The sequence below is a fragment of the Brachyistius frenatus genome, unplaced genomic scaffold (genome assembly GCF_029030835.1).
Source record: "Brachyistius frenatus isolate BFR_SWC_R1_liver_20210118 unplaced genomic scaffold, ASM2903083v1 Contig_308, whole genome shotgun sequence".
NCBI classification, from domain to species: domain Eukaryota; kingdom Metazoa; phylum Chordata; class Actinopteri; family Embiotocidae; genus Brachyistius; species Brachyistius frenatus.
The window spans coordinates 154,828-171,165 of record NW_027210907.1 but is presented as its reverse complement, the minus strand read 5'-3'; the positions used below and the strand labels follow the sequence as shown (position 1 = coordinate 171,165).

Below are 16,338 nucleotides of genomic sequence, written 5' to 3'. Positions count from 1 at the left end.
GGCGCCTCAGGGATGGGTTGTGTTCACCCGGGCCTTTGTCATGATCCCATACTGGCGCTTGTGACGTGAATGAAAGAGAAAATAGAGACATAAAAAGATGACAGAAGAACAAAGAGTTAGCAACTCTAGAGCCAGTTCATTCATCAATTTCTGTTTTATTTTATTTTTTTATTATACTGAGGACCCAAACGATGTATTCACAAGCTCCACGTACTGTGTGCTATCGTGTAGAGTTACAAGAGTGTTTATAATCCCATTTTTTACACACAGTATTACATATTTGCAAGAAGAAAAATTTGCAAATTTGAATTGTGAAACACACACACACACACACACGCACACGCACACACACACACACACACACACACACACACACACACACACACACACACACACACACACACACACACACAATCCAAAGCACAGATGAAATAGAAATAGATAAAGTAAGATGTAAAAATAATCCCACAGATTTAAATTCTAAATCAAGAATAAACCTGAAAGTAAATTAAGATTTGAGAAAATGCCACCGTGTGTAAAAAAATAATAATCCACAAGACATATAAACAATGACAAAAAAAACAACAACATTGATTACAGCAGATTACTTGCTGAGCCTATTGTTGTTGTTATTGTCGTAAACCTGAGGAGTCCGATTATGTGATTTGTTATAAATCAACTTGATTTAAATATGAAAAAAAAACAAATAATAATAATCAGGTAATATTTATGGCCACTGTCGTCCTTTTGTTTATGTGTTTGTTTGTTATCTAGTCAGGAAAAAAAACCAAAAACAAAGCAAAACAACAAAACAAAAACAGCAACGGGCAGAAATAGGCCGATGATCGAGACCGAGAGAAACAGCGCCCTCTACCGCGGCGTTGCTTTGCTGCGTCGCATCGGGAGACGTCATCAAAAACGCGACGATATAATATTCCGCGAAGGTAAACAAAACGAAACTCTGACGAGCAACGATGCCGAAAGTCTTCGACATAAAGTTCCCCGGAGGAGGTGAGACTCTCCCCGGAGGTTTCTGGTCCGCGATAGACGTGTGGATAAAGAAACCTCACGTCGTAAACAAGCGTCTCTGCGGAGTTAAAGAGACCGAGAGCGAAGCCGCGGACGGGGAGGACCTGCGGCTCCTGCTGGGTGCTGGACTCCGGGAGGAGGACCTGCCGCTCGGCCCCGCCGGCGGGCCTTCAGCCGCCCGGAACAAACCCTGGTCCTCCACTGTCAGGACATTCATCCCGAAAGTCAGCTGTTATGGGACAAACCTGCAGAGAGAAGTTGTACTAAAAGGTAACGTGAGTATTCATTGATAAAAATATATAATATATATATATATTTTAAATTAACTTAAATTTAAATTTAAGTTAATTAAGTTAACTTAGTTAACTTAAGTTAAGTTAAAAATTAAAATTAAATTAAAATTATTTTAAATTAATTTAAATTAATTTTAAATTAAATTAAAATTAATATATATTTTAAATTATATAAATATATTATATATATAATATATATAATATAATAAAAGTATAAAAATCCCTTTCAGTGTTATATAATGTTAGATTGTTATTATTGGTATTTCAATCTGCTGTGTTTTGATGTATTAATCGTATATTTGTATTTAGACCTTGAATTAGAAAAGTAACTCAAAACCACAGCTGTCAAATAAACGTGTTGTCATAAAAAGTATAATATTTCCTTGTTAAATGGGAGTGGATGAAGTCTTTTTTTTGCTCATTTTCTCTATAAAAACAACCTTTGGATATATAGGCTATTTATTTCCACATATTAATAAATAATCTTGGATATCTACCGTTAATCAATATGACTTGGTTGTTGACTGTTGCTCTGAACTCTCAATTTGTCCTCGATAAGTCTTAATACCTTTTTTGTGTGTGTGTGTTGTGTAGACCTTTGCAGACAACAGGTGACTTTTCTTCCGTTTGAAGAGGATGCAGAGGGGAAAGTGTCTCTGAAGCGGGGCAACGTTTATCAGATTCAGCTCCGCAATCAGGATTGTGATGAGTGGTGAGTCTGAAATCATATTTGTGTCCAGCGGAGTCCTAAAACAGGGTAATAGGTCAACATGACTGCCTACGAGGACAAAACTGACCGGATAAAATGTTGAAATTATTTATTTTAATACTTCTATGTCACTGACAATAAGCTTACAGATACTTTTACATATATTAACACTGTAAATTTGGCATAAATACTGTTTAGTTGTATTAGTTTGGTTTAGTGACACGTTGCAATCAGTTAATAAATATAAATTACAGGTACTGAGGAAAAAAAAATGCAATTAAATCACAGTTGCTATTCAAATTAATGTTACGTTTCGACAAGGTGACTCAACCGTTAACTAACTATTAATTAGCCTGTAGTTAATTCTTATTGCTGTGTTTACTAATACTAATAGTAACCTAAATAAACTTTAAGTAAGGCATAAATTGAAACCTTAATTAACATGAACTGAATGATTATTAAACCATTAATTAGCTGGTAGTTAATGCTTATTATTATTGATATTTTTAAACCCTTAAGTCCTCCTGATGTATGTTGAAGTAGGACAGTGAGCAGGACATTCAGGAAACTATTCAACAGGAAAGAGTACAAATTACCCCCCCCCCCCAAAAAAAAAATAAAAAAAATCAATATAACGTAGAAATAATTTCTAAGTACAGAAAAACAACAACATTGCAGACGACTCCTTGTTTTTTGCTCAGGACCTTGGAGCTGCACGTGTTGACGGAGGACGCGTGGTTCTCCGATGGCGTCGCCTACGCCAAGCTGCCCTGGATGTCCTCGGACCTGCTGCCTAAACTGGTGCGCTGGGCCACCGAGTGCAGGAGCAGCGAGTTCGGGAGCACCTTGTCTCTGCTGCCGCTGGAGAAGTACAGCCTCGTGTACCAGCGGCTGAAGGAGAAGTACAAGGCCATGGTCCAGGTGAAGAGAGCGGACGCTCCGGGGCTCGTCTGGTCTTTTCGTTGACGATGTTTTGTGATTTTGTTGTTGTTGTATTCTCTCCAGGTTTGGCCTGAGGTCACGGATCCTGAGAAGTTCGTCTACGAGGATGTTGCCATAGCTACGTATCTCCTGGTGGGTGCCGAACCTGCTTATTCATCGTGATTTATTAACAAAATCAATACGCCAGTGGGTCAAGTAAAGTTGTTTTGTCCTTGAATTTTTACGAACTGAAGAAATACGTCTGACCCTAAAACACGTCCGTACGCGTAGGTGAAAAATCAATCGCGATCTGTCGCATGTTGTCGACACGCAGCCGAAGCTGTGTCAATCAATTTGAGTGTGGGGAAAAAAAACAACAGTTTTTTGACCCGGTGGGTCGAACCGTACGTCGTGCTGCAGGCGGGTGAAAGGGTGTCAGCAGCAGGTGTCGCGCTGCGCTCCTAAATTGGATTTTTATGAAAGAGATCCAACGCCCTCTGACCTCGCAGCAGTATTGAGCGTCTGTCTCTGCGCCTGCAGGTGCTGTGGGCTGAGGAGAGAGCAGAGAGAAGTGCGACGGCCTCGCAGTCCTTCGTGGACCTCGGCTGTGGAAACGGCCTGCTGGTTCACATACTGACCAACGAAGGGGTAAGTTCGGTGCTCGCCGAATGAACCTAAAGCTGAGCTGAGTATTATGTGTCACTGGAGTTTTTTTTGTTTTGTTTTGCATTTGAGTTCCCCTCATTGGTTCCTGAAAACTGATCTCAACAGTCAGTTACTTCCTGGTTAAAATCGTACTAAAAACCAAATCCACTGAACACAAGTTTTTATATGTAACGCATCGAAACAACATCATGTTGATGAAAGAGTTGGAGAACGAGCTGAGGACGGTCAGAGATATTTTCTATGTGCAATAATATTTATGCTTTTTAGCCTGTAAACTCTTGAATATGTTGGTTTAGTGAAGCTTCATCATCTGTCACATAGACATCCAATCAGAGTGTATCGTACCTCATTGTTGAACACAAGCTTTAATTCAAATGTCAGTCGAATAATGTGACAAAAAAACAAAAAACAAAAAACACTTAATTTATATAAAATGACTGCCGGTCATGAAAGTGGTGTTTATTCAGATAAAGACTTGAAATCATCAGGACTAATAATTATATATTATTAATTATAATAGATTATAGCCATGCAAATGCTCTGTGAGCCATGTTAATTTAGCATGTTTTCACTTTTTACATTTGCCAACTGGCAATAAACCACGACGCAGATGAGATCAGTTTTAGAGGTGATTGGTCATAAATCAGAGTATTGAACAAATTAAAAATTTGACCCGATGGTGACACTAATCAAAAGTTTTTACAGTTCATTTTGTGGTGAAATTTTAAGCCGTCCGATCCTGTAGTTGTTGAAATATTTCTTTCTGGAAGACATCTGTGACTAACAGTTATTTTTAATTATTGATTAATTTCCTGATTATTGTCTCAATCAACTTGAGATACTATGAAATATTAAAAAAAGTGGTGAAAAAAAATGTCCGTGGTAACTTCCCAGAGTTCAAAGCGGTGTCCTCAGATAGTTTCATCTGACCAAATGTTTATATTTGATATGAAATATGATGAAAACAAACAGTAAATCGGTGTGAGCGGGTGAGAAGGACTCGCGTCTCTGAATATATTAGCACCGTGACTGTAATTACCAATCAGAAACTGGGACAGCTGTAATTCACATCGCACGCAAGCAGCCTCGGCGTCAACGTGGTGATGAGTGATTAGCAGCCGTCCGTCACGCCTTCTTGTGTTGCAGCACCCTGGAAAAGGCATCGACGTCAGGAAGAGGAAGATCTGGGACATGTACGGCCCTCAGACTCAGCTGGAGGTGAGCGCGAGGAAGGATTAACTCCAAACATAATCAGGGTTTTGATTTTTGAGTTCTTATCTTTTCAGTGTCACGTGCAGCAGCTGTCTGGCGTCGCCGTCGTTTTATTTTGGGAAAAAAAAAAAAAAAAGGCTTTTAAATGCTTTGAAGTTTCAAACTCTTGAGGACCAACACGAATAATTAAAGAAGTTAATAAACGGTTATAAATATAAATACACGTTGATTTTAGTTCCCTAAACACTAGAAATACAATTGAAATGTTGGTTTTTGTGTCAAACATTGGCCAATGATTCGTAAATGAACTCCATCTCTCTGTTTACTTTAGAAGATGAATTGATAATGAACATAGTTGTCAGCAGCAGTCGGAGATGAAACTATTGTTAAAAAAAAAAGCAATATAAGAAAAATGTATTTTTTTAACAGTGAAACAGTGATGTTACATTTGACATTACCCATCAGGCAGCGGTATACTTAAAGGACTTAAATGATGTGATGATAAATTTGGAGAAAATCATGTAAACACACAGCCATGAGCAGAAGCCTGCGCCCCCCCCCCAAAAAAAAAACGCAGCTCTTTCCCCGTCTTGCCTCCCGGCCTCAGTCGCTCATTTTGACAACAAGCTGCTGACTGCTTCCATTTCAACTCATCTATTATTGACTGATTTCAGCGGAGCGGACGTGGCACACCAATGTCTCCGAGCCCTTCAGGGCCGCCGCGCTCAGCCCTCAACCTTCGTTCGGAAGCTCTCCGAAAACCTCACAAGCTTCAATTCTCTTCACTTACATCGGCTGCGATGTTGGAGATGGAGCCGCCTGTTTAAATATGAAAGGGTTTATATAAATGCTGAGGGGGAGTTAGATTGTGTCACTGCTTTGTCAAGTTTTTTTTTTTTTTTTTTTTAGAAAAAAAACCCAATTCAAACAAAAACACAAGTTTTCACAAATCTGGCATTATAAAAGAAGTTTGAGAATATATATACAGTATATATATATATTAAAAAGTTTCCATGAAGTGTTTCTGAATTAAATCACACCACTGTGCATCCTCCCTGCTTTAAAGGAGCCCTTGTGCTTTTGTTTTGGGGATCTTTGCTATTTCAGGAAAAGGCAATTACTCCCAGCGAGAACTTCTTATTCCCAGGTACAGACTGGCTGATTGGGAACCACTCGGACGAGCTCACGCCGTGGATCCCCGTTATAGCAGCCAGGCGAGTCATCAGGAGACACAATCACACTCTGCAGCTCAAGTGCCAGCTGATCTCTCCAAATTGGAATAACATAATAGGCAGGGGAAGATGTGGGACTGTTTGTGTGTCGTGTGTTTGCTCCCATGGGAGTGTGTCTTCTTTGAGACGACCACCGGGTGGCGATGTTGAGCCTCGGTCGTTTTTTTTTTTTCCTCTTCTGTCACTACAAACGATAATCTTTAGTAATGACCGTTTCATAACCTTAAAACACTGTTGGGAAACACATAAATGAACATAAGTAGCACATACAGTCACTTCATCGACCCCCTAAAGATTTATAATCATCATTTTCTTTCCTTTTTTTTTTTTTTTTTTTTTTAAACTGCAGGTCGTCTCACTCCTGCCGCTACTTTGTCCTCCCTTGCTGTTTCTTCGACTTCTATGGAAAATACCAGAGACGCCAGTGTAAGAAGTCTCAGTACAAGGAGTACATTGACTTCATCAGCGAGGTCAGCCAAGTCTGTGGCTTCAACACGGAAGAGGACTGCCTGAGAATCCCGTCCACCAAACGGGTAGGCTGACAAAAGACACAGCTTCGTAGTGAACACATTAGTTTGACATACTCTTTGTCCAACATGTCCTTCAAAAGAAGTCAGTGACTACTATGAAAATTATTCCCTGCTATTGTGCTAATATAGCTGAGAAGATACAAAGACTTCTTTTTAAGTCGCCTGCCAACGTGAGCCAGTGATTTAATAGCCAAACTATGTAATCACATCTTTCCTGGTTTGATTCTGCCTGGAGACCTTTTATTGCTCGTCATTTCTCTTCGCCGTGTTTCCTGTCCAGTTCTGCTGTCAGCTATCAAATAACTGAAGACCAAAAAAGAAGAAAAAAAAATGAAGTTAATAATACCAGATCAGAAACGGAGTTTAAAAAAAAAACAACAACAAAAAAACCAGCGGCAGAGTTCCCACTTGTTTTTAGTCTCTGGTTTGTGTCAAAATTCCTGCATCCTATATTTCCCATAATGCACCATGACCTCATCTTTCAGCCTTTTCTTGGTAAATGCATTCATCATTCAACCGTTTGACTCACAGACCGCTTACAGGATGGAAAACACCATTTAAATAAGGTTTCGGATGTATATGCTGCCGTTCGTCCGTCACGACCACATTCAGTTCAAAGAGGCCTTTTCTCCACTTGGGTCTCGTTTAGTAGAGACGCACATGAATAAATCAAGTCTTTAATACTCCCAAAGAGACATTTGGTTCATAGCTGGAAGCCATTAATAGCTACGACGCACATGCGCACGTAAAAAAGAACAAGCAATTAATTCCTGGGCTTTAATGTGCGCTGATCAGTCATTAGTTTATACATTAAAAACAAAAGCTTAAAAATCCCTCAAAATCACTACATATGTTGCCATGGTGTTTTTTTTATTATTTTTTTTTTGGTCACGTCTACTTTGAGTTTGTGGTTTTACAGTTGGAGTCGTCGGCACCGCCGGGAGTCGTCCTGACATTCAGCTCTTCCTCCCGCAGGTGTGTCTGGTGGGAAAGTCGAGAAACTATCGGCCGCCCGGCGAGGCGGAGGCGGAGACACGGAGAGCTCGTTACATCCAGAGCCGCCAGACCGCCGCGGGGCCCGCGGTTCGAAGGTCAGGCACCGCGAACGCCGGGGACTGTTGCCGCGGTAACGCAGAGAGTGACAGGACCCCCGGGAGCTCCTGGGGAGCAGGGTTTCAGCCCCGAGACCGGGTGGAAACGGTTCGAAACTGCGCCGCTCTCCCGCGGGACTTCGTTGACGGCATCGTTCTGCGGGTCGGTAAAGTTCTTCTGGGAATGACGGCGGATGACGGCGACTGGAACCGAGGAGGTAAACGGCAAAACATCAACAGCCACAAAACACCCGAGATAAAAAAAAAAAAAAACAATACAAAATAATAATTATTACAAAAGTCTCCCTGGACGTGAGCGACGAACAGATCCGGATCAAATCCAGAGTACGATACGTTATCTGTGAAGCGTGCTGACCCAGGTCTTATTACTGTTTACATCGGGGATTTCTGAATCCATTATTTCGTTGTGTCTGTTGCAGAGCAGTTATACTGTCCGTTTAAGAGTGCAATACCGCCGAGGGCCACTAGGGGCTTGCTATAAAAATAACTGGTAGCTCCAATAGACTCCAATTTATAACGCATCAACTTCTCATGACAGTCAGTACATTTTTTTCCACAAATCATTAAAGTGACATTGTCTGAAAATAATTCCATTATTAATTAGCAGTTAGCCCTCAAAGAGAGGTATGTTTGAGGGGGTGCCCGGTTTGATTGACACTACATTACATTACATTACATTTCATTTAGCTGACGCTTTTATCCAAAGCCACTTACAATAAGTGCATTTCAACCACGAGGGTACAAAACCCAGAACAACAGGAATCGACATGCCTGGCGTGCTGTCAGGTTACCGGCATTAGTGTCCAAATATGGTCACTTGTGGCTCCACAAAAAACGACAAGGCTAAAACACCAGACTCAAGGCACAAAATGGCAGTTCACAAACCAGCAGGTGGTGTCACGGTGGGCTGCCACTCGCTGCTAAATTTTCCAAAATGTCAGAGAATTCCTTTGGCTCAGTTTTGGCCACATATGTGTGACTGTGTGTCGCCCTCGCAGGGCAGCGTAGATGAAACCTGACACCTCCACAATGACACCAGTGAGTCATTCCTCACATTTTTACCTTTTAGACTATATTTCTAGCTGCTTTGTGACCCGTCGGGATTTTGTTCTGCCTGAACTTCCCGTCTGATTCTCCTCCTCCATCATTCTGTCTAAACCGAACCCTTCCTCCCTCCCTCCCTCCCTCCCTCCCTCCCTCCCCCCACCTCGCTCATCACCACCCTGTCCCCTCTCGGCGTGAGTCGGCAGGGCCTCGTGATGCTTTGAACTCCCCACCTCACCCCTCCGCCAGCGACTTCCTGCACTGCACGGCGCAGAGAGCGCCACACACACACACACACACACACACACACACACACACACACACACACACACACACACACACACACACACACACACACACACACACACACACACACACACACACACACACACACACACACACACACACACACACACACACACACACACACACACACACACACACACACACACACACACACACACACACACACACACACACACACACACGTATACGAGCGCGCACACACACACAATATGAATTGAGATAACGAGATGAAGACTACTATGATTAAAACGGAAAATTCTCCGTCAGGGTGCCGCTGCTGAAATTAGATGTAGAGAAATATGAAGTACAGCGACTAAAAGGAGACGGCAACTCTGTATAGAGATGGCTGGATGAATAATGCACCACCATCTATGATTCATGCGTGAGTATGCATTTGTATTGAGGTTTTCTTACCAGTTATCTGCTGTGTAAGAACAAAAGGTAAAATCAGGGCGAGCCGGCCCGTGTTTCCAGATCCAGAAGGGTCTCGGATTCATCCGAAGGACTTCAGTTTCTCTTCAGACTTAATGCATCCTCAAACAGGGTGATCATTTTGGATTTGATAATGACTCGTTTTTTGATTGTTTAAAAGTGATACTTGAGGAGGTTTACAGCTTCCTGGCTTCAAATTCTGTCCACTCTTCATTAATCTCTATTTGTAAGTACAGACACAACACTTTCGTTCAGCTCCTAAACCAACTGGGAAAAAAAAAGGTTGTATATAAAGAAGAACTTCATGCACCCGTGGATTCGTCCTGTTTGCGTAACCAAATATTTGGTGTCGGACTTGTTCGCCTCTCTTCCTGTGGAAGTGATAACATGACATCGCGTGACTGTCTTTGGCGTATGTTTAAAATACTCTACTATAGTTTTATCTGATCTCAATACTTTTAAAAATCTTTACTTAGAAGATCTCAAAATCCCAAAATCATTTGGAGGTTTTCCTTTTAGTTCACATTTTATTAAACACATTTGCATTGAGCACTTTGGCTTATTTCAATAAGTAAGAAAAAGTTCAAACCTGTTTACATCACTGCTGTTTGCATCGTGTGATATCTGTGCACTAGAAGTACGATAAATCTCTGTGGCGTTTTAAACACTTTCCGTGTGAAGCTGGCCACTGTGACTGTGACTCTGTGACCCGTCACTAATTCATGCGTGCCGCACTGCCGACTGGGCTCGCGTAGTTACGTAACTATGCCGAGAATGAAAATCTGTGCGCAGCTGTACATCGAACACGCATTTCATATTCTGCGACACTGAACGTCGACTCGGTGAAATTTCCGAGGTTCAGTGAAGACGCCGAGGATCCGCTGCTGTACTCGGCCTGATTCTGAATTTGGCTTAAGCAGCAAACCCCCCCCCCCCACACACACACACACCATCAATTGTTGGCCATCTTTCTCACAGGGGACGTTCAACCTTAAACAAGTCCAACTGTACGTCAAGCCAATCCATTAATAATCATCTGCGCCTGGTCTTAGTCCAAGCAGATTCAACTCAATCAATACCGTCCTTCTCCCATTAATCCCCATTAACATCGTGGGCAGCAAAGGGCAGCTTCTAAACGCTGTATTGATATTATATTAAGAGCTGGAGCTCCCTGGCGTCCTGAGCTGCAGGGACGACGGTCTGCCCAGTTTCACACTCTGCAGCACCGGGGCTGCGTTTGGCCGCGCTGCTGTCTGTGAATGTGGGAGTGCGTCGCATATTTTTGGGATTAACTAAATTTAAGGTGGAGAATGTATTTTATTTGTTTGACGAATTTCCGTGAAACAACTTGTCCTGCTAACCTAAAATCATTGCTGCATCAGTTCTGCGGTCACATTTACTGTCAAATTATGAATTCAACTTTGTCTTCGAGCAGCAGAATTTAGAACCGGGACACAGACGGTGAGTTTCACTGTGAAATTATCTCGCATTCAATAATCTCTGCACCGACACGGACTGCCTGGAATGCCCCCAGAGATTTGGTGCAGTAGTGTGATGAAGTTTGCAGATTTAGGTCAAAAATTGTAATGAAACGGCTCAAAGGAACAATTGGAAATCATGCGGCATGTCCCTCTCCAATATGTCAGAGAAAAGAGGAGGAAGATTGTCATTTGTATAAACCAAAGGTCAGCACTGATTGAATTCTCTTCTGGGGGGAGAAAGGGCAAAGCCCAAAATACCAGAAATGTCCTGAAACAAAGCCCAACGGTGGCGTGCTGTGAGTCGATAGATATTTTATCTGCTGAAAGTCTGCTCCACTCGGAGCTTACAACTTTATATATTTCAATACCTCCCCTCCTTCTACTTTTTTTTTTTTTTTTTTTTTTTTTTTTTGCTCTTTGGTATCTAAAAATTGTGTCTCACCGGGGGAGCGACGACAGTGACTCATGCTCTCAAATGGCCGTTGGGAGAAGCAGCGGTGAAACGCATGCCGGTCGCTCTGACAGCTCGTTGGAGCAACTTTAATTGAGCACCACTGCCCTGACGAGCACTGAAAGGACAGGGACTCAGGTCCTTTTTTCTTTTTCTTTTTTGGTCTGCACATAGTATTGACCACTTTTTCTGTCCTGGTATATTTTCTCGGAGAGAATTTTTCAAGTCTCTCTGCATCTGAAAATAATTGCCGTGCAGGCCCGAAGCAGTGTGTTAATATATTGATGAGAGTAACATCGATAGATCTCCTCCTGCTCCTTTTGTCACTCTTGTCTTTCATCCGTTCCTCCCCCTCCTCCTTCCTCCCCTCCTCTTCAGGCAGCCTCTCTGTGAGCGAGGTGGCCGCGCTGCTGGAGCAGGAAACCCTGCAGCTGCTGAAGAAGGAGTGCGGAGGCCTTCAGACGCTCCTGAGGAACAACCATCAAGTCTTCAGAGGTAGTCCACGTGAAATAGAGGGGAACGTGTATTTTATCTTTTACTCTTATGAGTTCAGAAGCCTGTTTTTTTTTACTTTTACATTGAACAGTTTTTAATGGAAATAAATTTCGGATAATTTCGCAAGGCTGCAGGGTTTTATATCTGTTTTAATCTTTTTTAATTTACAGGATTCCCACTCTAGGTCACCAATAATGAGCAGAAAAGAAACGGTGACATTTTTGTTAAAAATGGGTTGGCACATGCAAAATTCCCTCATATTCCATGACTTCGCTCAAATTCCCTGACTTTCCCTGTCCGGAAAGGTGTTTTTAGACTTCCCTGATAATCCCTGATCTTCCCTGATAGTCCCTGATAGTCCCTGATCTTCCCTGATAGTCCCTGATAGTCCTTGATATCCCTTGATGTTCCCTGATCTTCCCTGATAGTCCCTGATATTCCCTGATCTTCCCTGATAGTCCCTGATAGTCCTTGATATCCCTTGATGTTCCCTGATCTTCCCTGATAGTCCCTGATATTCCCTGATCTTCCCTGATATTCCCTGATAGTCCCCGATATTCCCTGAACCGTGGAAACCCTGAACTTCGTTTTAGAGTCAGTTTTCCGTCAGTTTCATCTCATGAGCTTCAGGTGTTGTTGCCATGGAGAAAACGACACATCAGAGCAGCAGTAAATTCAGTTTCCTGTTGCCATTTCAAAAGCTTTCCACAGAGTGTTAAAAAAAAAAAAAAAAAAGTAAAAAAAAAATCCCATCCTGTCACTGAACAAACAGTTTTCAGAAATGCTCCTTGCGGCTTTCACCTTAAGGAGTAACTGAACATCAGACTGCAGCTTGGTTCCCTGAAAACACACCTAACAGTGATGTCATGGTGTGCTGGAGGAAGTCACTGAAGGTCAGCAGAAACAAGTCACTCCACCCTACAAGTTCTTACTTGCATAGATCTAAACGCAGGTGTCCTGCTGGTCTGATGGTTGTTGCGTCTTTTGCTCAGGTCCAGCCGGGGATCTTTGCTGCGTATCGTTCCCTCAAGCTCACTTCATTTCTTGTCATTTCTCCACCGTCTCCTTTTTTAATAAAGGTGTACGCCGCGCCCCTCCACCCTTAAAAGAAAACGAGAAAGCTGCTCCTCTCGTGTGCTGATGATTCAAGCAGGAGCGTGTCGAGCCTTCTCAAACCGCCACTCGTCTATTATTGTCTTCGTTATGCAGATGGCAGACGTGTTGTTTACTTCGGGGAGTGTGAACGCCGGAAATAACTCCTCTACTCTCTATCAGAAAAGATTTACTTTGAACTTTAGCGAGGAGTGTTTTATTTTGAAAGGTCTCGTGTCTGCCTGTGTTTCAGTGGAAGGCGGGAGAGTGTACATAAGAGACTGGCGGGACAGGAAGTCCTCCAGAGCGGAGACTAAGAGGAAGCCCGTCGCCCCCGGCGCCCTGAAAACTCGTCCCTGCTGGTTTCATGACCACCACGCTCAGGGCTGCCCCCTGCAGGCGGAAAGCTGCGCTTTCGCTCACGGACTGGATGACCTCCGACCCTCGACCAAACCGCTGAAGAAGATAAAGAACGCTGCCCTTTGATTGGACTGCTCCTCCAGATCACTTCATTTGAACTCGTTTCTGTAGTTGATTTTTAAATTGTTTTCCAATTAAAAGGCCGAGCTGTGTCCACCAGCGGTCCCCGCGTCCAGCCCCGCACACGGACAGAGGAAGACGTTCAGGTCCAAGCAGTGTGAGTTTTACTGATGCAACCTTACATCGGTTCTGTGAATGTAGGTCTTTAAATTTCACACTGTCCTCTTCATTCTCTGTGAGGCTGCCAGGGTCTCACCGCTGGACTTATTTAATGAAATTTATTTTCAAAACGATTCCTTTGTCTGTCTTCTGTTTATTTAAGGAGTGAGCTTTTTTTTGTAAAGTTCAGAAATCGTATCTTCGGAACAATTTTAAGATGATCAACTGCGTCCTGGATTTTCTTACCATCCGGAGTATTTTCCAACTTTTTGCCTCCACTAGATATAAACTTTAAAAGCCTCTTGTGTACTTCCAGGATTTTACCTCTGCGCTTCACTGAGACGTTTCCTTCGCCTCAGACGTGCGCTCCGAGGTTCACCGTCGGGGCGGCGGATAAAGTGAGGACAGCGTTTGAACAAAGTAAATGTTAGCGGTATGAATTATTTGTTGGCGAGGAGTTTGTGAGGGGTGAGCTGCGTGTCGTTCCCTCCAGACGGCCGCTCTCCGCTGTGTCTCTCCAGCACAGTTTGCCGTCACCCTGTGGCTCAAATGTCAAAGGCAGCGAGGCCCTCCCAGGGACCGCGGCGCGGCCATGAGAAGGGCCTCCTCGGGGGCTTTGTTTGTCTATGTGACACACAATAATCAGACCACTGATACAATGAAGCACGAGGACGCAGTTCAGAGCACATGCAGAGTGAAAAAGAAGATTAGGCATATTTTTGGCATAACTTAATCAGCTTCTACTTATCTCACAATGTGCTGTGTGCTGTTTTGACAAGTAATAGCTTTAGTCTGGTATTACAAGATCCAAGTTCACTGCATGAGTACACGAGTCCTCACGCTCCATTTACGATTGTTTTCCGTCATTACGTCCTAACGGGCCTCCGGTTGATTTTTATTTTTAACCCTCCTGTTGTCTTCGGGTCAAAATGACCCGCAGCTGTGTTCAACCAAGTTCTATTTTATTTCTATATATTTTTTAAATATTTTTTAGGGATCATTGTTCATCGTTCTTTAAAGAAACCCTCACAGCCTCCTTGTCACCAATGATCCCAAAAAATATGAAAATAAAATAGAACTTGGTTGAACACAGCTGCGGGTCATTTTGACCCGAGGACAACAGGAGGGTTAAACTACTGGACAACCATATGACATATGTTGAGAGCCGAAACTCGCCAAACTGTAAACAACAGAGTCACTCCCCCGAGTCCAACGCCATGTCACGTAAACAGCCACTGCAGACTTAAAAAAATACAATAAAAATGAAGGCTTTGTCCTCGCTCTGGCTTAAATTCCTCCATATTTGCTTTGGTTTGTATTTTTTCATCAAGCTCAACCACATTGTAGGAACCAAATATAGAAGCAAACGCTCGACTTCAGCGTCACTCTTCGCCACCCCTACTGATCGCTGATTGGTCGGCCCTTCAGAGTGGCCGAGCAAACCTCCGTGCGAACAGGGTTTCCAGACTGTAATCTGAAGCTATGAGCAGTCAGGTGGAGCCAAACTAATCTGGATGATCTAGTTCTGCTATTAAAGGCCACTGATGTGCAAATTGATTGATTGATTTGCTAAATGTGACTAACTGAGATGTGAATGTGACTTCTCCCCCGATTTAGCTTGAATCACATTCATATTTGTATGCACACCTCGAAACACACAAAAAGTAGGAAAAGAAAGCAATTTGATATCATTTTATCAACACGTGCTCAGCAGCTTATTTTTATATCAAGTTTTTTTTTAACAAATCATACGGTTCTGCATGGAGCAAACAAATGGAGGACAAGAGGGGATTCCTGTCTTCCTAACAAAGTGCAATTACACTTAATGATTACTGTTGTCACAGAATTGGACATCCTTGTGAGTTTGAAGTTCTTAGAGAAAATCTGATATCAAATTTGTTCAATAAATCTAAATTAATTGTAAAACTGAAAGCACATTTATTGAAATCACAATTTTGACTTTTATAATTACTGATTTAAGTTCAAAATAATGTCTTTGGTTATGACTTATTCTAAAGGAAATAATCATTAGAATTAGAAAAGGCATATCCTTCCCATGTTTGGGTGAAATGACCCTTTAAAACGTAATCGTATCCAATCAATAGACAATAATCACTGAAACAGCAGCGACTCCCGTGGAGCTCCTCGGCTGTGTCGTTGAATATTGATGAAGATGTCCACGCGTCTAAGCAGGTCCGACACGCGGAGAGCGAGACGGCGCCGGAGAAAGCCGGAAGAGTTTTCTGGGTAATTGTGATTGGGGAGGAAAAAAGATCATTTACCAGCAATGAAAGGCCATTAAGACATAAATGATGCTGTGATGGACATATACCGCTGAACTCGTGGAGCTGAGAGGGAGTGCGGTCGTGTCTTGACAGACAGCACTCAGTCATAATGTGCTCAGCTATGTGTGGGTTTTAATGACCTGTTTAAATCACGTCTCCCTCTCTCTCTCTCCAGCCCCCCCCCCCCTCCCACCCCTCGCCCACCCCAACCTCTCCACTTAACGTCATTATGCTTCCTGGAAGAAATCAATTCATGAAAATACTCCTGCTGCTCCGGGTCTGGAAAGATCATCCGATCCAATCGACCCGCTGCCCTACATTTAACTTCTGAGGAGTGTGACACACACACACACACACACACACACACACACACACACACACACACACACACACACACACACACACACAC

The 16,338-nt window shown here is 42.7% G+C and overlaps 1 protein-coding gene across 1 annotated transcript; it reads left to right on the top strand.

The window, feature by feature from the left end:
• The first annotated feature begins 949 nt into the window (after window positions 1-949).
• trmt44 (tRNA methyltransferase 44 homolog) lies at window positions 950-14,944 on the top strand. The gene is made up of 11 exons (XM_069722898.1): window positions 950-1,299; window positions 1,917-2,034; window positions 2,733-2,952; window positions 3,037-3,105; window positions 3,493-3,600; window positions 4,765-4,836; window positions 5,938-6,044; window positions 6,412-6,595; window positions 7,568-7,901; window positions 11,797-11,913; window positions 13,259-14,944. The coding sequence occupies exons 1-11, from the start codon at window positions 975-977 to the stop codon at window positions 13,489-13,491; spliced, it is 1,887 nt and encodes a 628-aa protein (XP_069578999.1). The 5' UTR covers window positions 950-974; the 3' UTR covers window positions 13,492-14,944.
• The last annotated feature ends 1,394 nt before the right edge of the window (window positions 14,945-16,338 follow it).